The sequence below is a fragment of the Arachis ipaensis genome, chromosome B3 (assembly GCF_059453495.1).
Source record: "Arachis ipaensis isolate K30076 ecotype BB chromosome B3, ASM5945349v1, whole genome shotgun sequence".
Taxonomy (NCBI): domain Eukaryota; kingdom Viridiplantae; phylum Streptophyta; class Magnoliopsida; order Fabales; family Fabaceae; genus Arachis; species Arachis ipaensis.
This window is the reverse complement of record NC_142438.1, coordinates 29,130,192-29,154,344: the sequence shown is the minus strand read 5'-3', so window position 1 is coordinate 29,154,344 and position 24,153 is coordinate 29,130,192. Positions and strand designations below refer to the sequence as shown.

Here is a 24,153-nt window from a genome sequence, read left to right as displayed (position 1 = left end):
AATCAAAACGGGCAAAAAGAAGTGATCCGATCCAAGCCCAAAGTGAATTTCAATTCCCTCCATCTTGCCTTAACAAAAGCAACGTTCCCCTCCTCTCTGACCAAGTCAAATCACAGCTTCAGAAAAGTAAGAAAGAGAAAGAGAGAGAGAGCTTCTTCACTAAGCTAGTCACCAAAGAAGCAAGAGAGAGAAGGATTAAGCTTGAAGCTCAGAAATCAAATCTGAAAATTCAAACCAAATCAAGCTTAGGTTATAGGTAAATCATTTCCTCTTACATGCAACTCGGTCTCATCTCTTCTTCCCAACTCTCTGCTCTATCCGAAATGGGATACAAAGGAAAGAAGATTTCTGTTCTTCCCTGCTGTATATCTACGGTCTTAAACATGACTTGGGGACCAAGTTGGTTTTCAAGGGTTCAGATTAAGTTGACCATTGGAAGACTGTTATGGTTGCTGATTTATGGCTTTCGGTCAAGATGAGGAAGTCAGAAGCAAAGTTTCTAATCTGGAGATTAAGGAGAAAAGTGAATCTGTGGGTTGGTGAAGCTCAAGGCTCAAGGTGTTGACCTTGGAAGAAGAACCAAGCAACATGCAAGGAGATAAAAGAAGCTTTCTGTTCATTCAGAAGGCAAGGAGAGAAAACCAGAGTGTGAGAACAGTGTTCTGTTAAGAAGTTCCTCTACTTGGATAATGCTTTCTTTCAAAGAAGTATTCGGCCAATACTGAAGAACTGCATCTGAGGTTTGCGAATCTGGTTTTGCACATAGTAAAGAGGCTGATGATGAAGTCAATCTCCTTCATGTTTTACAGATTGTAATGTACTTTTCTATGTTTATCTTTCTGTAATTTCTTGTGAGAAAAGGCATTGTGAGAAAGCTCAAGTAAAAGCCATGAGTGGAAAAAGGCTGAGTGATACACTTGAGAGAAAAGCCTAGAGTTATTTTCAGATTTCTTTAGGTATGTCTATGTCTTGTATCTTGTACCTGTGAGGTATCCCTTTCTTAGTTGGGTTAGCACTAAGACTGATTAGTTAGGTATTAGCATAGCCAATATCAAGTTAGGTTAGAACTTGAGTGTGAAAGAATTGGATCAATCCTGTAAAATTGGTGTATGTAATACTGTTAACTATAGTGAAATTCTTCCATAGTTGTGGAGAAGACTGGATGTAGGTTGCATAGCACAAGACAACCGAACTAGGATACATGCTGGTGTTAGCTTTTCTCTTCTCTGCTGAGTTCTGTTTTCTGATATTCATGAGACAAAAATAAACTGTCTCATAAATTTTCGCTGCTAAGTTCAAACAGAACCTGAATTGAAAGTTTGTTTAAAAGGGTAATAACAACAGCAAAAAGGAAGGCATAGATTCAAACCCCCTTCTCTAAGCCTACCACAACCTTCAAATTAAAATAGCAATTCTAAATTCATCAAAAAATACCGATATTTACTCATATCGGCAGATATCGAACCAATAATAATAATAATAATGATGATGATGATGATGATGATGATGATGATGATGATGATGATGAACCGAATTGGGTTGGTCCAGTGGTCAGTTTACTAGTCCGCTTAAGTAAGTGTCAGAGATTCGAATCCTGCCTTGTGCATGCAGCAACCTATTAGCTAGCAGCAAACCCTTAGAGCATCTCCAAAGGGAGTAAAAATTGAAGCCCAATTACTATTATGTCAGAAGGAAAGAAGGCTTATGCGTTGGAGTGGGAAAGAAGAGAATTCCCACATGAATTCCAAGGAGGAGGAGTCCCTCTGAACAGGGACTCCTGTGAAACAATCAACACTTGCCATTTGGCAAGTTAATTAGAAAATAAATAATTATATATAATGTTAATTAACTAAATAGGTATATTAAATAATTAAATAATAATTAATTCAATAATAATTATAATAATTAATTATATTAAGTAATTATATTTTTATTTAATTAATAATTTATATTAATTATAATAATTAATTAAATTAAATAATTAAATTTACTTACATCAAAAAATAAATTTAATTTTTATATTTCTCCAAAAAAATATCCAATTTCGAAATAGACAGCAGCATAGACAATTGAAAGAGGACTTAATTGAATACAAATGGCAATTTCACAATGTTTGTCGTCAACTATAGAGCTTAATTATATTTTTCTTTATATTAATTAATTTTACAAATTAGTGTAATCCCGAATTATATATTGTGTATTATTGTTATATATGAATTTATTTAATATTAATATCTTTTAACTGTGAATTATTTTTAAATTTATAAATTTAAATTATATTATTGAAAAAAATTAATTACATTTATTTTAAGTATTTTAATTAATTAATTAAGTGGGACCACAACAAGGATTAAAGTTAGTTCCTCCTAATGGAGAAGAGAGAGATGCTTTGAGTTCCTATTTACTGTTTATGACGCAAAAGCTGATGTGGAGTTAGAGCAACTCCAATGGGCATATGTTGAGGCCCTGTTTCTGACAAAAGGGGAACTGGGACCGTTGGAGCAAAATGGAGTGGGGACCTTGCACAAGGACCGATGGGACAAAGTCCCTTTGAACAGGGACTGAGAGCAACAAATAATAACTTGCCATTTGGCAAGTTATTATTTAAATAAATAATTATATTAAAATAAATAATTATATTAAATAATTAAATAATAATTAATTTAATAATAATTATAATAATTAATTATATTAAGTAATTATATTTTTATTTAATTAATAATTTATATTAATTATTTAAATAATAGTTAAATTATAATTAATTTATTAATAATTATAATAATTAATTAGATTAAATAATTAATTTTTATTTAATTAATAATTTATATTAATTATTTATATCAAATATAATATTAAATATTATTTATATTTATATTATTATATTAAATTAGCCGTTGTAAAAATAACCGTTGCACAAATAGCTGTTAGAAACTAGCCGTTACTATGTTACCGTTATTATTAATAAATTAATATTTTTTTACTCTATATATACCACTTAGATACACTTGTATTCTCACACTCTCTACTACTCTTCTTAGAGTATGATGATGTTGAAAATGGCTTATCACAACCTCAGCTGGTAGAGGAAGATTTTGCACCATACCATCAATTTCTCCAAAGAAATGCCCAATTTCGAAATAGGCAGCAGCATAGACAATTGAAGGAGGACTTAATTGAACACATATGGCAATTTCACAATGCTTGTCGTCAACTATAGAGTTTAATTATGTTTTTCTTTGTATTAAGTAATTTTACAAATTAGTGTAACCCTGAATTCATCTATTGTGTATTATTGTTATATATGAATTTATTTAATATTGATATCTTTTAATAGTGAATTATTTTTAAATTTAAATATTTAAATTACATTATTAAAAAAATTAATTACATTAATTACAAGTATTTTAATTAATTAATTAAGTGGGACCACAACAGGGACTAAAGTTAGTTCCTCCTAATGGAGAAGAGAGAGATGTTTTGAGTTCCTATTTACTGTTTATGACGCAAAAGTTGATGTGGAGTTACTTTTTATGACAGGTGGGCCATAAACAGGAACTGGGATGAGTTCCCTACTGGAGATGGTCTTAAAATGGAGCTCTGATTCGCGACGGATTAATCCTTAGCCTGCCAGATTAGGGGATACCGTGAAAAAAAAAATCAAAATATACTAACATATCAACTAAAACTAAATAAATCAAAATATCCTAACATGTCAACTAATTAACTAATTAAAATAAGAGATAGACAAACCGATCTTAAAATCTAATGCCTCGGTTACGTGCCACATCGCGTTTAGCCTGTTTAATGTTTTCTGAGACACAAACACTAGTACTCACATATTTCAAGTGCTCAGTTTGTCATATCCCAGATGCACCCAAAATGTGTAATATTAAGCGTGTCATATTTTAGTTAGGCAATTACTATGAATACATTATTCGAGATATGTCAAGTAACATATAACATAAATATTTGACTATTTATACATTTTAATCAATATTGTATTTAATTAATTTAAATAAAAAAATCTTTTTAATGTATTCAGTTCAATAATTAGAATTGAACCTTTAAACTTTAGAAATTTTTAAAACTAAAACTTAGCCTGCCAGATTAGGGGATACCGTGAAAAAAAAAAAACAAAATATACTAACATATCAACTAAAACTAAATAAATCAAAATATCCTAACATGTCAACTAATTAACTAATTAAAATAAGAGATAGACAAACCGATCTTAAAATCTAATGCCTCGGTTACGTGCCACATCGCGTTTAGCCTGTTTAACGTTTTCTAAGACACAAACACTAGTACTCACATATTTCAAGTGCTCAGTTCTCGTTTTTAGCATATATGTCATATCCCGGATGCACCTAAAATGTGTAATATTAAGCGTGTCATATTTTAGTTAGGCAATTACTATGAATACATTATTCGAGATATGTCAAGTAACATATACCATAAATATTTGACTATTTATACATTTTAATCAATATTGTATTTAATTAATTTAAATAAAAAAATCTTTTTAATGTATTAAGTTCAATAATTAGAATTGAACCTTTAAACTTTAGAAATTTTTAGTTGGGTTAATAGTCAAAATCGTCTCTGAAAGATCATCCGATCTTCATTTTGGTTCTCAAAAGATAAAATCAATCAAAATAATTCTCGAAAGATAACTGCGTTGGTCAAGTTCGTTCTTTTGTCATCTGAGTGGCTCATGTGGCTAACATTTGCTGACTTTAAATATTAACTGATAGCGTAGCAATCCCAAAAACGACGTAGCTTTGTTGTTTTTCACCAAGTCGTGATACGAGGTCGTTTGATCTCCAGAATGAATATTCAAACATTTCTTCCCATCACCAATCCTCGATTTCTTTCCTTGAAAGCTTGATCCAGAACTTCCTCGAGCACTGTCCCTCCTTCACCATTCGCCGCTTCCACTCCTTCGCCATTCCCGCTCGTCGATGTTCTACCCGTAATCGCCAGTGCCGTATGCTTCCTCGGCCTTAGGCTCCACGGCTTCTGCACCGCCTCCTTCGTCCCGGCCACTTCAGCTACCCCGGTGTCATTATGCTTCTCCTCCTCCTCGGCCTCATGCTCGTTATTGGTGTTATTGATGTGGTTATGAAGTGGAGGAGTGTGGGTTTTGTTTTGGTTTTAGTTGTGGGCTTGTGGCTGTTGCTGTAGTGGTTGGAAGGGAAAACAGCGTAGCAGTTGGTCTTTGGTGGTCGCAATCCGACACGTGGTAGGTGGTTATCGGAGTTAGAGTCATGCTTGTGATCGAAGACAGGGCGGCGGAAGCAGTGGTGGTGGTTGTTGTTGCTGGAGGTGGTTCCGTAGTGGCTCTTTACAATGCTGGTACCTCCCTATTTCAGAAACGATAAAGTGAAGCTGTGAAGAGGTTGAGAGTTCAACGGTACTGTAGCCATTCACACACGTTTTCTCTTCTTTGTTTCGCCAGTGAAAAAGAAGAGCAATAACAAAAGTTGGTTGAAACTCGAAACGTTGTCATATAGAAGGTGAAAAAGTGAAAAACCCTAGCCTAGGAAATAGGGGTGTTCATGGATCGGATCTGATCCGCATATCCATGGTGTTTATCCGAATCCGATCCGAAAATTGCGGATATGGATCCGATCTGCAAGGCTTTCGGATCAGATCGGATAAGATCCGCACACTAATCGGATCGGATTGCGGATTTTGTGTTGGTATCTACATATCCGCGTATCCTCAAAAATAAAGAAATAAATAAGTAAATACTCTTTTTATGTTTTATTTCAACTAATAATTATCATATATGTTATATTATTTTAATTTATTATTTAAGAAAAGTATGTTTAATATTATTTTAAGAGTAAATATATTTAAAAGAATAGAAAAAATGAATATTATTGATATATTTTTAATAAAAATAAGCTTTTAAAAATATTTTTGTGTTTTGCGGATATATCCGATATCCGATCCGATAATTTTAGTGAGGGTTGGATTGAAATTTTGACAATATCCGATCCGATCCGATCCGATCCACGTTCACCCCTACTAGGAAAAATTAAACGAGGGACAATTATAGGAGATGATGACGAATTTAAGATTAGATTCTAACATTGGGATTGATTTGAGTTAATTTAACAAATTTATCTGCTCAGTATCAACGTGACTAAAGTTTGGGATATATCTTAATATTTAACATTGATATGACGGAAGGACGAACTCGACCAACGCAGTTAGTTATCTTTCGGCGATTACTTTGATTATTTTTTTTGGGACCAAAAATAAAAATCGAATAATTTTTTAGAAACGATTTTTACTATTAACTCATTTTTAATTCTTTGTAATAAATAACTTTTAGAAGAATGATAAAAAAATCTTATCACCTTTTTAAAAAAAATAAATAAAAGATGATAAATATTACAGTATCTTTTTTGGTGAACAACCAAGAGAAAAAATAAAAGAGCAGAAAAGAAAAAGAAAAGAAATCAGGTTCTTAACAGCAAGAGAGGACAAACCACCTCTGGCGGCTGGTGCCAAAGGTGAACCTCATCAGCTCCGCTACCTCCAGATCCCATCTTTGCCAACCGATCTGCCACGACATTAGCTTCTCTCGGGATAAGCTCAAAACGAATATCCCAATCCCTTCTTAACTTCAAGTCAAAGATCAGTTGTATCACTTCTTTTTCAAGATGCCAGAGTGGAACTTGCCAACTAGTCACTAGCTCAAAAGCTGATGCGCAATCTGTCTCACAGACAACAAGCTTAAGACCCGCCTCCCAAGCCCAAGCCAAACCTTTCCATATACTCCACAACTCCATCTTGATGACACTAGATCCAAAGGAATTTCCTGAGCATCCCATTACCCATTGACTGGAGCTATCGCGGATTACCCATCCAAAACCAGCACAATCATCTCCCAAGTTCACACTCCCATCACAATTTAACTTCCAAGCACCAGGTTCTGGCAGAGACCAAGACAGAGATTTTAATCCCTGGATGCAACACACTCGATTCTGAGTTGTATATTCAAAATCCACCATGCACCTGCGAGCCTTGTATGCAATTGACCCAGCAGATCCAAAAATTCCCTGAAAATTACCCATATTTCTGTCTTGCCAAATTGACCATATTATAGCTGCAAATTTGGAACAACCTTCATTGAGGAGGCCATGCTTGAACCAATCAAGCACCTCGTGAGAGCCAAAGAAACACACATCAGAAAAACCTAGAGAAACCCAAACTGATCGCACCACTTTACAATCCCGAAAACAATGAAGAATTGTCTTCGGAAGTTGATTGCAACGTGTACATAAGGATGAGGAGGAGAGATGTCGCCGAAAACGCAGATATTGAGTTGGTACAGCATCATGAAGGCAAAGCCACACTAGGAGCCTCAACTTTTCAGGGACCCGCGCCTTCCAAAGCCAAAGCCAATTGATATTCCTATCCCAATTCACCTTATTCTGAATTAACTATAAATATCCTTATTTAGCAGAGTAAAGAGTGTGCTCCCAACTCCAACCCAAATCACGACCAGAAGCCGAAATATGTACTAAACTAAGAATGTCTTCCCTTAAGTCCATAGGAATAAAAGAGTAAATCCTCTCCAAATGCCAAACTCCATCACGATAAACATCTTCAATGGTCAAAGCAGCCTCACAAATATCAAGAAATTCAACCCTCGCTCCTACTGGCCCAGAGTGCAACCAAGAGTCAAACCAGAAATTCTTAGAAAGAGCTCCCACTTCCCAAACAAACCCTTCCTTTAATACGGAAGCTGTGTGCACAATAGACTTCCATATATACGATGAAGAACCCATTGCTTTAACTGCAAATAGGTTTCTATTCTGGAGGTATTTTTGAAGCATAATCTTGACCCACAGTTTCTCTTGATTCATCAAAATTTGCCAAACTAGCTTTCCTAATAAAGAAAAATTGACCAACCGCGACTCCCGCAAAGCAAGACCTCCAAACTTTTTCGGAGTCGTCAAAACTCTCCAAGATGCTAAATGAAGACCACGGTGATTATGACTACCACACCAAATGAAACTTCTAGTAAACTTATCAATGTTAGAGCACACACCTGATGGAAAAAGGCTTACTTGCATCCTATAAATAGGTATAGAAGATAAAACTGATTTAGCAAGGCAAATCCGACCAGCTTTATTAAGGAAGCGACCTTTCCAAGATGCTAGCCTATTAGTAAGCTTATCAACCACATCATTAAAATCAGCTTTAGTAACTCTGCCATGCTTAAGGGGGACACCAAGGTATTTTCCCAGAGAATTAACAAATCGGATAGAAGAAATACCAGTGAAGAGATCCTTGCGTTGTCTAGAAACATTCATAGAACAGATAGCACGAGATTTTTTAAAATTCACCTTCATACCAGATGCTCTGCAAAAGGTGGCCATAGTGTCCAAAACATGAAGCACTTGAGATTTCTTCGCTTTGCAAAAAAGGATAAGGTCGTCTGCAAAAAGGAGATGGGAGATTACAGGACCTCCCCTAGACACAGTCACTGGTTTCCATCTACCAACCTCCACTTGCCTAGCAATGAGGCAACTCAACCTCTCCATACAAATAACAAATAAATAAGGAGACATCGGGTCTCCTTGCCTCAAACCCCTCTTTGGCTGAAAACCATCCAACCGGTTACCATTCCACATTAGAGAAAGGGAGGAAGACTTTACACATTTCATAATAAGAGAAACATTAGTACCTGGAAAGCCAAACATTAGGAGAGATTGCTCCAAAAACTCCCAGCTCACCCTGTCATAAGCCTTTTCTATGTCAATTTTAAAAGCAAGAACACCTTTCTTTGATTTGGTTTTCTTCATAAAATGGAGAACTTCCTGGGCTACAATGATATTGTCTGGGGCACCCCTTCCAGGAATAAACCCTCCCTGCAGAGGACCAATGATATCTTGTAGAAAAGGTCGTAACCTCTCCACAACCACCTTAGTTATAATCTTGTAGATGACATTACAGAGGCTGATAGGACGAAACTCTTTCATGCGAGACGGGTTATCAACTTTAGGAATCAGCACCACCAAAGTGTCAAACAGAGCACTATCCAGATCAAACCCAGCGAAAGCCTTCTTAACAAGTTCCCATACCTCTGTACCAACCACTTCCCAATATTCCTTGAAGAAAAAAGCCTGAAAACCATCGGCACCTGGGGCCTTAAAAGAGTTCATGCCCATAACCACCTTCCTAACCTCTTCTTTAGAAACATTTCTTATGAGACTTTCAATAGCCTCACGAGATAAAGAAGGTAATTCCTGATCCCCCATCACATCAAGTTCTACCTGTTCCACATTACAAAAAAGATCTCTATAAAATCCAATTGCACATTCTTCGAGTTCTTGCGGATCAGTACTCCATCTTCCATCCTCCAAAAACAACCCCTGAACCTTGTTACGCTTCCTCCGCATAATGGTTTGCATATGAAAGAACTTAGTATTTCTATCTCCAAATCTGACCCAGTGCTCTCGGGATTTTTGATACCAAAACAACTCCTCTTGCATAAGCAGATTACTATATTCAGCCTGTAACTCCCTTTCTTCCTGTATGAGGGATAAAGCATCAACTCTCTCCATTCGCTGTTGGATACTGGTCACACGCCTCTCCAATTCCCTCTTTCTTTTAAAAATATTCCCAAAGACATCTCGGTTAAAGGCCAAAGCATCATCTCTGACCTGAGAAAGGCAACGAATAGGATTGGGTCTACCCTTGTCCCAAGCACCCCTGACCACCGACAAAAAACTTGGGTGATAAGACCAAGCTACTTGAAAACGGAAAGGTTTTACCCCGACTCTTCTATCATTACCTTGACATCGTATCATAATGGGACAGTGGTCAGAATGCATCCTCGCTAAATTCTCCACATAGCTTTCCGAAAAACGAAAATACCAAGTATCAGTAGCCACAGCCCTATCTAGCCTCTTCGAGATGAACCGATTACCCTGCATATGTCTGAACCAAGTGTACAAAGATCCATGGGCTCCCAAATCAATCAAACCACACTCATCTAGGAGAGCTCCAAACCGCTCTGCCCTTCGAGAGACAAAGTTCCCACCTTTAACCTCAGATGAAAGAAGGATCTCATTAAAATCCCCAATAGCTAATAAAGGACATGAATAATTTTTAGAAAAATCTGTCAAAACCCTCCAAGCTTCTTCCCTTTTGCTAGGAACGGGACTTGCATAAATTGCTGCACAGACCCAAGAAAAACCGCCATTCGAAAACTCAACACACACCACTTGCGAACTCGCTGCCACGACATTGCAAGATACTCCGGGCCATGCAGAGAGCACCCAAATACCTCCACTATGCCCCTGAGCTTCTTCAATATGAATAGGAGTATAACCTAATCTGTTCCAAAAGACAGCCATCTTTTGGAAAGCACAATGAGTCTCTAAAATGATAAAAACGTACGGATGAAAATTCTTCACCAATTGTTTCAGATGCACCCGAGCCAGCTTATTTCCAGCTCCTCTCACATTCCAAGCTATAATGTTTGCACAATCCATATTAATATTACTTGGAGTGAGACCCACACCTCAGATTATTTGAGGGTAGTGAGTGGGGTCTCCACTGTAACCACACTGTGCCCATTCTCAACCGGAGAATTCTGAAGAGAATTAGGCCTTAATCTCTTTAAATTGCTTTTGAATGGCGTTTTAGAAGTCCCCGCGCCTTGCGAATAAGCCCCTGCCCATTCTGAACCAGGTCCTTGCTTGCCACCCGTCACACCTTGAGTAGAGGTAAAACCTGACGAAGCTAATTTAAAGTTCCTTGCTTGTTTTAACACTTGATTGCCCTTACTTATGTGTAAAGATGATTCAACCACATTGATGCCTTTCATAGCAGGTTCTCCTTTAGCAACATAATTAGAAGATTTATCCACATAAACTTTTTTGGACTTATCCTGGTCATGCCTACCCAAAAAGACCTTCTTGCCCTTTGCCTTTCTTTCCACTTTGGTCCACGTTGTATCCCCTGCATGTGCCCCTTCCATTACATGCACTTCCTTATCCTTATTCTTCTCTATCCCAATTGTAGTACTACCAAAAACAAAAGGCTTCTCAATATTAGAAGAAAATGGCACCTGATCTATCTTCTCATGATCTTGTTCCTTGTCTTCATTCACCCCTGTTTTATCAATGTTCGCTGAAATTGAACTAATCAATTTACAGTCCACACCAACATGCCCATAACAACCACACGTATTGCAGACCAACTCAAGGCTTTCATATTCAACATCCAAAATCCTCCCATCCACCTCAACACTACGAGTAATGGGAATGCCTAAATCAATCTCCACACAAGCCCTTGCATACTTCCCTCTTGCTGCCATCTTAGTTGCTACATCGACTTTCACTGGCTTTCCCACCGCAGTGGCGATCCTCAACATAGCCTTCTCATGGTAGTAACGAATCCCTAAGCCGTAAAAGCGTACCCATACCATGGTGGATCCAAAAACCTCCTCCTCTGAATAAAACTCAGGTAACCATGGTTTTACAGCAAGATAGAACCCAGATATCATCCAAGGACCACCAAGTAATACCCTCTCCTGATCTTCGAAAGCATCAAACTTCACCGGAAAATAACCATTTCCTACATCCAGAACTTGAAACCCACCCTTCAATCTCCACACCATACCCAGCTTATGCACCATTGTCGTGTAACTCATATGCTTGCCCAAGACTTTGACGACGATCGTTTCCTTATATAGTACAGATAACGCCGCCAGCCCTTCTTCTGAGAAGATGACCCGAGGAGGATGCGAATCCCTGTGGTTTCCTTTGATCACCTTGGCTAGCCTCTCTCCATCTAAAGCCTCATTCCAAAGCATAGGAGACGGAGACTTCTGTCCAGTCACCATGTCGCGGAAGGAAACCTTTTGAAAGCCATGTTCTTCCTTAGAAACCCTAGTACCCTCCTCCTTCTCACCAGATACAAACCCCCCGACGCTCTCCCTCTTAATTCTACCGCCGGCATTACTGGTTACCTCACTGTGTGTCACCCTCTTCGTGAACCCCCGTTCACTCCATCACTCATACCTAAACCCTAGCAGAAAAAATACAGAAAGAGTGAATTATATGTACAAAAAGTTTTAAATATTACAGTATCTATGATATTATGTCTAATTTACTAAAAAAAAAATAAAACAATATTAAATAAATTTTAAATATTTAATTTTTATTTTATATATTTTATTTTTTATTTATAAAAATAAATTAGACCGTTTAAACACCATAAAACTCAACTTAAAAGATTGCCTTCCGATCTCGGTCTGCACTCATCGCCTGGTCTCTGCCCAATCCAAGCCAAATACCCCCAAAGTCTCGATTCCATTAACCAAAATCCCCAGTTCGTAAACCCTAATTTGATCACCGAATCAAGAAGATCGATGTGGGCAGCTTCCTGCCTTGCGTCATGCTGTGCCGCGTGCGCATGCGACGCGTGCCGGACTGTCGTTTCGGGAATCAGCCGCCGTTCAGCGAGGATCGCCTACTGCGGCCTGTTCGCCTTCTCCCTCGTCGTCGCATGGATCCTCCGCGAAGTCGCTGCTCCTTTGATGGAGTCTCTTCCTTGTAACTCTTCGCTTCTTCAATTTCACTTTTTTTCCCCTCTTTTCTTTATTTCTTTCCAGTCGTGTTTGTGTTTTACAATTTATTTGTTTTTTTTGTTTCGCTTGTCGAATGTACCAAAGATGTGGCAAACTTTGAATTAATCCTGATTTTGGCAATTTCTGTTGGACATTGTGTTTTGTTTGATCACATTACTGATATGTGTATTACTTTTTGGGATTTGAATGAAATTTTGTTGTCTTTCATTTTTAGTTTTATTGTTTGTTGTGGCAATTGCATGTGCAATTTTTGGGCAGTACGTATAGTTGGAAAAAAGATATACTCACTTGATTGGTAACTGATGAAGTGAGAAATTGAGGGTTTAAATCACCTTGAATTTATAACTTCCATCATATCTGACCCCAATTTCTTTCAAGGTGATTAGAGTAACTTTTTCACCTTGCCAACCTCCTCACTTGGAGCTTGATCCTTTTGATCATTATAAGTGTTAAAAGGTTTATTTATGAATTCTGAGATTGATTACTGTCAAAGTCAAATAGTTTGGAAAGTATTTAGTTGGATCATTTTTAAAAAAAATTATCAATTTATCTCTGAGATGGATTTTGAATCTACGTATTTCTTTTGTTAGTAATTCTTTAGAAATTAGCTTTTGTCAATGATCTCTGTTATTTTATGGAACCCAAATGCTTACTTTTTCGGCCTTCGTTTTTCATCTCCTGACGTGCTAGCAAATAAGTGGTAACTGGGTTGATGATTTTGCTTAGGTTAACTGGATGGTCAGATATGATGATGACGATGTCATAACTCCTTATTATGTGATGAGGAAACTAATGTACTTGGTACTTGTTGTAGGGATCAATCACTTTAAACATACCCCTAGCAGAGAATGGTTTGAAACAGATGCAGTTTTGCGAGTTAGCTTGGGGAACTTTCTCTTTTTCACTATTCTAGCAGTTCTAATGATTGGCGTCAAGAACCAGAAGGATCCTCGTGATGGTTTGCATCACGGAGGTTGGATGATGAAAATAATTTGTTGGTTCCTTCTGGTAATCTTTATGTTTTTCCTTCCAAATGAGCTCATCAGCTTTTATGGTAAGTGTTTCTTCTAAATTTTTTTCATCTATTTACTTGAGCTGATTCCTTATACTTAAGTAACTTGACTACCAGGCGACACTAAATTTCTTGATTGATATCATATATGAGGGCTTATCAGTTATCACACACTTAAAAGTGTTGGTTTGAAGAGCCTGAGGTTATTGAAAAATGGACACTGCATCTTGAATGAAAAGTGGAAAATGTAGATAAAGATTTTCTAAGTTGTTTAGCAAACTGGAATACTATCAATTATTGGTTTGAGTCCTGAATATTTTTTTTCCCGTAACTAATATATGAATGCTTAAATCATCCTATAACTTTCTTTAATTTCCCAGCTTAGTGATTCCTTCTTTGATCCATGTAAAGATAACCCAATTTTTAAAATTTGCTGTTGACAATGTCACACTGGCCCCCCTTTTTAACCCCACCTTGAGACTGCTTATGTAAGCTTTTGAATAAATCTTAACTTGATTGGTAAAAGCAAACAAGAGAATATGCTAAATGTTGCAAATGAGGTTGTTGAGATGGATTAGTGGGAAGACAACTAGATAGGATTATGAATGAGTACACCATACAAAGTGGGACAACGCCAATTTTAGGGATGGAAAAGTCTCCTCTCAAGTAGTTTGCATCTATTTGGAGAAGACCTTTAGAGGTCATACTCCTAGTAAGGTGATTGGACTAGACAAAGGAGTTCTATAACTAGAGAGACCCAAAAAAGTATAGGAGGGTTATTAAATATTTATATGCTAATTATTTAAGCATGGATATGATTCTTAATAGAGCCTTATGGCCTCATTTGATCTAACCTTCTGGGACAAGGCGTAGTTGTTGCCTAGTTTGACAAGCCTTTTTCCTATAGGTTTTGCATGTAATTTATTTCATTGTTTATGATTATCTTGAAGTATGTTCTCTTTGCAGAAACCATATCAAAGTTTGGCTCGGGTATGTTTCTTCTAGTTCAAGTTGTGCTCTTGTTAGATTTTGTTCATCGATGGAATGACACCTGGGTTGGATATGATGAACAATTCTGGTTAGTTTTAGACGTTGTTTGACATCTGTGATAGCTGTGGCTTTTCTTGACATTATATATTTACATGAGGATTTTCAGTATTTAAATGTTCTTTTCATACAGGTATGTTGCTCTGTTTGTGGTTTCACTTGTTTGTTATGTGGCTTCATTTGTGTTCTCGGGAGTTCTTTTTCACTTCTTCACACCATCTGGACAAGACTGTGGAATCAATACCTTCTTTATTACAATGACCCTCCTTCTTGCATTTGTTTTTGCTATTGTTGCTTTGCACCCTGCGGTAAGTTATTGACTTCTCATTGCAGTTAACCACTTCTAATTTGGTTTCCTTTTAATATATATTGAATGCTTGTTTGTCAGTTGTCTTTTCCTATGATATTTGATATCACATCTTGAAACTTGGGAGGTTCTAGAGGTTACTGTTTCCGTTTTCACTTTTAACTTCAAAACAGGGAAAAATATTATCCTGTGCAAGTTCATATGTAATCTGTTATTCTGTTATGGTGTTATGTTCTAAACCTGGTCTTATCTGCTGTGTTTATCATATTGATTCAATTCAATGTTTTTTATGGATTGAGAATTTCATGAAGATGACATATGTTCCTTCCCGTTGGCTTAAGATGCTATTGAAGTTTTAGATTTGGTTGAAGGATTAATTAGTGGATCATAATCTTGTATGCAAAAATAGTTTATGCTATATAACAAATATGCACAAGTATTCATGATTGTAGATGTAAATGTGTCTGCAATTGAGGTCTTTGAATTCTTTTTGTATACAGGTAAATGGGAGCATTCTGCCTGCTTCAGTAATTTCATTATACTGTACTTATCTCTGCTATAGTGCATTGTCTAGTGAACCCCGAGATTACGAGTGCAATGGCCTCCACAAACACTCAAAAGCCGTTTCAACTGGCACCCTTACTTTGGGCTTGCTTACGACAGTTCTATCTGTTGTGTATTCTGCTGTGCGTGCTGGATCTTCTGCCACAGTGCTTTCCCCACCAAGCTCTCCTCGTGCTGGTAAATTCTCAAAATCTAATATTTGTCATGATATGCCATACTCATATTCATAAGTATATATCTGAACATGGAATGCAATCATATGGATATATGATAGCCGTGAAGCTGAATTTTATTTTTTGATGTTGATGCCATGAAGAACATAACTATTTATAATATTGTACTTGATGAACATCAATTCCCCACGATATTAAATATCTGCCGCCATTATGGTAATTATGCAGGGAAGCCTTTGCTTCCGTTGGATGGAAAGGAGGAAGTTGAGAATGAGAAAGCAAAGCCGGTTACATATTCATATGCCTTTTTCCACTTGATTTTCTCTCTTGCGAGCATGTATTCTGCAATGCTTCTGACAGGTTGGTCAACTTCTGTTGGAGAGACTGGGAAGTTGGTTGATGTCGGGTGGCCTTCTGTGTGGGTTCGGATTGTCACTTGCTGGGCTACTGCTCTGCTCTACTTATGGTCACTTGTGGCGCCAATTATGTTCCCAGAAAGGGAGTTTTAACTCTAAATGCCATCCTCCCCAGTTTCAAGGTTTATGGGGAAAAAGGTTGTGTGTAACTTAACATATTTGTTGCAGATGTGTTGCCTTCATTATCTGTAATTAAATAATATGTATGGTATGCATCTACGTCAACATAACGGCAGAAACGTGCGTTATGAATGACAACTTTGAATAGGGTGTGTATGGTGAAAATATTTGTACCCCGAAAAATTACTCTGCATGTCTCCCAGCATCCTTCGCCATTCGTAGTTTCTAAACAAAGCATGCGAAAGGGCCATATCTGCGTTTCTGTGTCGGCTAAGGATTTATTAGCCCGCTTTAAAGGAAGGTTGCCGATAGCCTTTTCAAATAATTATGATTTGAACCTTATTTATTATCCAAAATTATAAATATTCTCATGAATTGTGATATTTTAAATGTTGGTATTGCCATGGATGTGGTTGGAATTTCAGTTCTAGATTCCTACTTGCTTCATTAATTTTGGGGGAAAAAGTATTAACTTTGTGGTTTGATTCAACTTATGAACCATTGGGGAGATACACCAGTATGAAATGATTGCTTTGGAGAGGGATGGAAAAATTTTTAATTTAGAAAAGAGTAAAGTGATAAATTTTTTCTTGAAGATTCATACTTCGAACATATTAATTCTTAAAGAAAAAAAAAAGTACTTATGGAATCTTCTACGGTATTCCCCAATCCGACAGGTTAAGGACTAATCTGTTGTGGATCTGAGCTCTATTTAAGGGTTTGCCGTTGGCCAATGAGTTGCTACATATACAAAGCGGGGTTCGAACTCTCGACATTTGCTTAAGTGAACGAGTAAGTTGACCACTCGACCAACTCAAGTTGGTTCGGACAAGTTAGTTTAAATTAAGACTTTCTATCCAAATTATAGGAGTTAATTTGAAGGTAATGGGTCTACATTTGTTATTCTAGAGAATTTTATTGGTATTTTTTATTTTTCAGAGGTTAATATGTTCCATGTAAATTTTTAGGAGTTTATTTGTCACTTTACTCTTTAAAAAATCATTAACAAAATTGGAAAAAGGAAGCAATATGGTGGCCACAAAAATTATCTGAGATAACTAATTAATCTGGAGAGATTAATCTAGAGAGATTCATCAATGGAGCTACCATGAAAATTTGGATGGAATAGTTTGCTTTGTTTATCAACTTCAACATCAACACCAAATCCATCAACAAATGCACTTGCCTCAATTCTACAAAGTTTTATCTTTTTGAGAAAAATCTGTTACTAATAATTAGATTTCGATTTTGAGGGGAAGCTATTAGTATTTTAAAAAATAATCAAAAAAATTTGTTTTGGTATAACATGACTAAAAAGATGCCCAAAGACTACTAATTATAAACTAAACGGGATAAGGTAGTCTTTTGTTCATCATCAGTTAAAATTCTAATAACCTCTCTAAAAGATGTATCCAACAAATGATATCCTATCTCAAGATCTAAACTAATCTGAACTAGATAATCAACACATCTATTTCTTTTCAGGATATATTTACCAAAAGAACATCCCAAGTTTTCTTTTTCGAGCAACTAATACTTCTCAAAAGGGCATTAGAATTTTGCTAAAATTTCCTTCCCCATTAATTTTGCTAATCACCGTTTAAGAGTCACACTGCACTACCAATTTCCTAATGCCCATAGTCCATGCAAGTTCAAGCCCTTTCTCGATGCCCCAAAGTTCTGTCTTGTACGCCAAACAACTCCCAAAATGAGAGAAACCTGCTGCCCATCTTTCGTTTGCGTCTTGCAGCAACCCTCCGCGTTTCCGTCCTTTGAGTCGTCTGTGTTTAGCGCTGTCCACCCTAGTAGTGGTGGAGTCCAACTAATGTGGATCTCCTCTCTTTTCTTTGTGGTCATTCTTCTCCTCCTCTTATTAAATGCTTCTTTTGATTCTTCCACACTTTTAGGATTAACTTCTTTGATAATTTTGTTCATTTACTTCTCTTTCTCCATGTCCACATTTTTCAGCAAGTAAAGATGAAGATATCTAGCTAATTGTGTCTTTGGCTTTGACCCAATTGGTTATCTAAATTGAAAGTCATCCATTGTTGCAGGTTATTATTGTTGAAGAAATTCATTGCACTTTCGGGTTTGATAAGCTGCATCCACGTTCTTGAAACCTTCGGACAGTCTCTGATGGTGTGGATAATGTCCCCGCTCATTTACATTGCAAATTGGGAAGATTTCACTACCCCCAAATAGACAAACTCTTCTTTGGTAAGTTAAAATTCTCCCATGCATAATTCCACAGATGACCGTTTTGGATTTTTGGGCTCCCTCCCACTTCCAAATTTTTGTCAAATGATTTTGATTGGGTTTTGTCCAATGTTGCAGAGCTTTATATGTAGGGATGGCAACACTTCCAAATTGGTTGCAGAGCTCGGGGCGGGTTTTTAGCTGGGGAGTACTTGGAGCAGGATTGAGTTTAGGTAATACTCAATCTGCTATATATATAATTTTAATATATAATATATGTAAAAGATTAATATTATTGTATCATATTTAAGTTTTTACTTTAATTTATGTTATATATATGATTATGATTATATAAATTTTAAAATTTAATTTATTGAATTTTAATAATTATAGAGGAGGATACCAACGATTTAGGATTCAACTTTTTACTACCTACGGGTAAGAGCGGAATGGGTTTTATGTGGCTCCTACAAAAAAATTTCCATCTTCTGTTTTTTTTTTTTTTTTTTTAGTCATGATCTTCTGTTTGTCTCCAACCAATTCTGTCTTCTTCTCTATCATGTGATGGTGCTGGTGAAGCTAGAATCTTCAACACATAGTCTTCTGGTAGGTAGTTTCTGAGTTTGTTTGTGTCCCAATTGCCTCAAATATTAGTCCATTCTCACACTGAACTCACAATCTATTATTGTTTGGATTGCAAATTCCAGTAGGTTTCTAGTATCATTTACCCAGGGATCAAGCCCAAAAATGCTGTTAAGCCCATCTCCTATGAAGTTAATTGAGTGCTCCTTAAACATAGGTCATAGTTTCATAAGTTCCTTCTAAAGAGGTGAGTCTCAATTTCTTAAAAAGAATTTTAAACCAAAACAAATACAAAAAGATGAAAATGGACTATTAGTGATAGTTTGGATTAAATTTTGGGTGAGATCTAAAATATTAAAATTTTAAAATCCAAAAAATTACATTTTTTAGTATATAATTAATAATAGTTTGATAAAATTATTTAAATAGAAAAATTCACTACAAAAAAATTTTAAAATATGAACAAAAAAATTATTTTGTAATAATTTTATTATGTTTACTATTTTATGTGAAGAATATTTTTGTTTATTAAAGTGTGAAAAATGAGATTAAAATTAGTAGGATTAAAAAATATTAAAAATTTATATTATGAAAATAATAAAAAAATTTATATAAAAAATGATTTGATTAAATTTTTTTAATTTTAGAGACAAAAATAATTTATATGTGTATATTCAGAGATTAATTTAACTCTAAATAATATTATAACAAGTTAGATAATACTTAAAAATTAACCTACTATATTATAAAGTCACTGTAATACTTAATGTGATACGTCATTATATAAATGACAAATGACAAAAAGATCGATTTAACTATTTTAAGAATTAATATAACTACTTTAATTAAAAATTAATTAAAAAATAGATGATCTTTTAACATGGAATTTTAGTTTTAACCCATATTTTAATTGAAAAGGGCCTTCGTTAACAAGTTCAAATGTCTCTTCAATTCTATTTTGAATGCTACGCCAACGGTCGAATATTCCATACCATGCAAACGAACGATCTCGATCGTACACTAGGGCTCCCTTATATCATCCAACGGGGCTAAATCTCCATATTGAATAAGATAGGAGCACAAACCTGAAACGCCGTCGTATTTGAACAACCCTCTTCCTTTTTTTTTTTAGTTTAGCGCGCCATGCCCCCACTTATCTGCGTTCTTCATAATTCCAGTATTCCACCCAACGTAGAGCATCGTACCCTTCCGCTCTGGGCGTCTCCCACTGAATCATCCACACTCCGAAAGATTCAGAGCGTTCTCAGAGGTTAGCTCTTTACTCTTTCGCGATCATGGAAGCTTCGAAAAAGAATGAGATCATCATCAAGGAGGCCAACAATCACTGGACTTTTTTGGTAATCATCCTTAATCTCGTTTAGTCATTGATTCGATCCATTTTCATCAAATTTAGGGTTCCGGCGTGCAGATGTTGAATTCTTGTCACTTTCTCATGTTCTCTATGTCCGTTTCTTATTAATTTTTTTTTCTTGCATTTGAGGTTCAATCGAGTTTGATGATTCTTAAGATAACATCAATCGTTTTTTTGAAGTCTAGAATCATGATGAGGCATAATCGGTTATTATGCTTTTTCTGATAGTTTTCTTATGGTATTGAAAGTGTTGTTCATTTGTTTCTGATTTTGATTTTTCTTTTGGTGTGTGCTGATATGGTGATATACAGGAACATATTGAAGCACCTATGTGGGTAGATTTGACTATTGAAGCTAACTCTTTTAGTGAAGATATGTGAGTTTTCCAATAAAATTCTGTGTTTCATTTTAGTTTTTAAATTACATTCACCACCAGCACGTTTTCATTTTGTTATATGTTGTGTTGCAGAAATGATGACTGGTTCAACACAAGCCACCCGTAAGAACCTCAGGTTTTCAATATTAGGATTGTTCATTTTGAAAACCATGTACGAATGTTACATTGGTGTCACTTGTTAAATCATTGTTAGGTTCCACCAGTGGTCTGCTCGGCAGCTGAAGGCTAAGTTCTCTCATCCTGGACAGGAGAAATTGACATCAGAAGTAGTTGACTCGGATGGACAAGACTCGCAGCAGGTTCCTTCTTCAGTCTCAAGGTCGAGGGGCAAACACTACAATAGCAAGAAATGGGAAGTTATGAATCTGAACAATTTGTTAGACAAGCAACAGGGTTTGAGTAAGAGATGCTTCCAAGCAAGTTCCAGCTTTGGTAATGAGGTGAAGCCCAAAACAAAATCTAATGTTGGCCACCCAAAAGGAATGTTGAGTGAAAATTTAGGACCGAACTTTGAAAGCAAGGCAAGAGGAAAAGCTAAGTCTTCGGCCAGTTGCAGTAAGCCTGTGATTGGAACAAATTTTGTTGATAAAAGGAGTGGTGAAAGCAGTACAAGAAGCACAATAACGTCGGAGGACACTCATCAACAGCAGAAATGTAAAGTGGAACCTACTCAGCTTTGTGATAAAAATGGTAGAAGTTTGTCAGATAGGGGTGTTGGTCTTAGGAAAAGTTGTATAACAGACAGAGCCTCGATAGTTCAGCAACAACAGAAATCAATGGAGGTATGTAGTCAACCTTGTAAAAGTGGAAGTTCGTCAGCTGTAAGTGTTTGTCTTGGTAAAAGTTGTGTTACTAGAAGAGCTTCCAGAATGGAGGTTGCTGGTGATATAATGCAATCAAGGGGTCGTAAATCTTCTTATGGGAACTCTAGTGTTGGATCATCTTCAATCCCTGGTTATGAAGTTAAATTTGTATCAAAACACATCAGAAAGGAAATTGCAGATGGGAATGATGCCGTTACAATGAATCTTGCAGATAAGAATAATTGGAAGCCTGCTAATGTATCTCAGACGCAGACATCTACCTATCTGGTTAAGGGAGCAAAATCAAGCAACAAGCAGGGAAATAGTGTCAATTGTGCAAAACCAGCATGCCTTAGAAATACAAAATCATTGGTAAGAAGCTGCACTGTCCTCAAGTCACCTGTGTTGTATGAAAATTCTGACTTTCTGCCATTCTGATCCATACAAGAAATGTTTATCACCACATGATTATGGATGCATCGATGCATGTTCCCATAGGCTGTTTTTTCCCCCTGCTATTCCCTTTCACATAATTAACAATGCTCAGAGATTATAATGTCAATTAGGCAATTTAACATTTTTGCAGGTCCAATATCGGTCAATACGTCAGACATCTTTGATGCCTGTTAGAGGCAACAAAGAAGATGCTTGTACTGGTGCTAAGAAGAAACTTGGAAAGATAAATAGTTTGACTGGCAAGGGAAAAGAGAATGTTGCAAATACTGTGACATCAAATCCAAAGTGCATTGAAAAAGGTGTTACTAGCGGGCGCATGTTAAAAGATCTTAGAACTACGGAATGCTGTCGTCTGCAGAAGGGCAACGCAGGCTCAGCTGCTCTAGCAAATAAACTGGTATTATAATCAACTGATTTGGTTCACTCTTATTTTGTTTCTCTCGTCCTTACCCTCCCACTCTCGTTTCTCACGCCACCACATCAATATTTTGTTTACAGCCTACTATTATGAACAAATGAACTTTCTGAATCTCTAATATCCCAATCCTTTCTCTAGTGCCCGTTAACCTATCAGAAGCAAAGAACAATGGGATTTATTATCAGACCTACTAGCTGAAGTAATCATAACCAGTCACATGATTAAAATTGTTTGCCAAGGAGTGAATAAATCTCGTCTTTAGGTGATTAAAATCTGGGAGGGATGACCCCCAGGTGGCATATGAACTTTCACAGATTGTGAATGTAGATAATTTTGATATATTAGAAGAGAACATTCAAATCATAATTTGGTCGAAACCAGAATGTAGAGGGCAACAACACTAGAGTATTTGATACGGAGGTGTCAGTTGGATCCATTGTGGTTCACTTTATGGAATGGAAGTTGAATACGGTGTTAATGTATCTTAGAATGGGTGAGGAAGTACCATAAAGGGTTAAAGCAATGCAAGCAAGAATGAGAGAAAGCAGGGACTATTAACTGTAGTGTACTATATTATATTTTTCTAAAACGTGCTGTTGAAATAATATTGTAGATTTTTCATTATGATTTAATAGGGAGCATATAACTCTTTAAGGTTCTGGTTGAGTGTTACAATGTGAATTTCCCATGTGCTAATGACAATCTTATACAATCAAGTGTCATAATGCAATTCTGAATATTACAACCTCATAATCGATAAGCAAAAATTAAGATTATGGGGAAGGTTCTATGTTATTAATATGAGCATATTAGAGTGGAAGTGCATTTTCTTCTCTCTTTTGGATTTCTTTTCCCCTTCAAGTTTATCAAACCTTACTCTAATTAGATTCAATACTGCAGGGAAAAGACAATGATCGACCTGAAGCAAAGAATCGAACTAATCTAGTTCGAAGGATTTACCTACGATAAGTGAGTTAAAGCTCCATGCTAATCCTCCGCATAATCTCTCTGTCTCTCTCAAATTTCTTTTTAGGGACAGAAAATGTTAACTCCATTACAAAATTTTGTCATGTTCATGAAGCCTTTATTACTTCGTGTCATTAAAAAGGGATCAAGAAAGGCCTTACCGTGGTATGTGGTAACTTTTGTATATAAAGCATGAAGAAGCTACTGTTAGTATCATGTCTATGCAGCAAAGCTGGCACCATTTCTAATTTTAGTGACATGGTATACATTTTGTTGCTGCTTACAGTCATTCCGTGATTCTTGCAATATCCTTTTTTGTAGTAGCACTTTCATTATACCATATAATGCACCCAGGTGCTCCTACATAAACTGCATTTTTTCCAATATACCATCGTTTTTAATTTACCGAGGTGCCATCGTTTTGCCAAGTTAGCACCTCGTATATTTTTTTTTCGTGTGCTGGCTGCGAGGCGCCTAAGCAAATCACGCATTCCGTGAAATTTTAGAACCGTATATATTATTGGATGAGAAATATTAGATAACCCTCGGAATTTATTGTTTTTTTGTCATCAATTTAGTTATCAGTATTTAAAAATATTAGACTAAAGTATATTGTTGGATATTAAATTTGAATTAAATTAATGACTAAATATGATTGTATAAAAAATAGATTTTGATGGTCTTCTAACATTTCTTTTATTA

The 24,153-nt window shown here is 36.2% G+C and overlaps 2 protein-coding genes and 1 pseudogene across 3 annotated transcripts; 2 read left to right on the top strand and 1 right to left on the bottom strand.

Moving 5' to 3' along the window:
- Positions 1-4,853: 4,853 nt before the first annotated feature.
- LOC148570153 (uncharacterized) lies at positions 4,854-5,426 on the bottom strand (annotated as a pseudogene).
- Positions 5,427-12,251: 6,825 nt separating this feature from the next.
- Positions 12,252-16,651, top strand: LOC107630099 (uncharacterized). The gene is made up of 6 exons (XM_016333140.3): positions 12,252-12,587; positions 13,437-13,676; positions 14,601-14,712; positions 14,815-14,989; positions 15,489-15,729; positions 15,954-16,651. Exons 1-6 carry the CDS (start codon positions 12,404-12,406, stop codon positions 16,232-16,234), a joined length of 1,233 nt encoding a protein of 410 aa, XP_016188626.1. The 5' UTR covers positions 12,252-12,403; the 3' UTR covers positions 16,235-16,651.
- A 1,216-nt stretch (positions 16,652-17,867) lies between these two features.
- On the top strand, positions 17,868-23,740 carry LOC107630100 (uncharacterized). Of its 2 annotated transcripts, XM_021118559.2 has the most exons (8): positions 17,868-18,113; positions 18,316-18,478; positions 18,596-18,690; positions 20,723-20,787; positions 20,881-20,910; positions 21,002-21,983; positions 22,198-22,464; positions 23,386-23,740. In XM_021118559.2, the coding sequence occupies exons 4-8, from the start codon at positions 20,741-20,743 to the stop codon at positions 23,452-23,454; spliced, it is 1,395 nt and encodes a 464-aa protein (XP_020974218.1). In that variant the 5' UTR covers positions 17,868-18,113; positions 18,316-18,478; positions 18,596-18,690; positions 20,723-20,740; the 3' UTR covers positions 23,455-23,740. The 2 variants fall into 2 exon arrangements, with proteins under 2 accessions (XP_020974218.1, XP_016188627.1); XM_016333141.3 differs by lacking the exons at positions 17,868-18,113; positions 18,316-18,478; positions 18,596-18,690 and adding an exon at positions 20,141-20,397.
- The last annotated feature ends 413 nt before the right edge of the window (positions 23,741-24,153 follow it).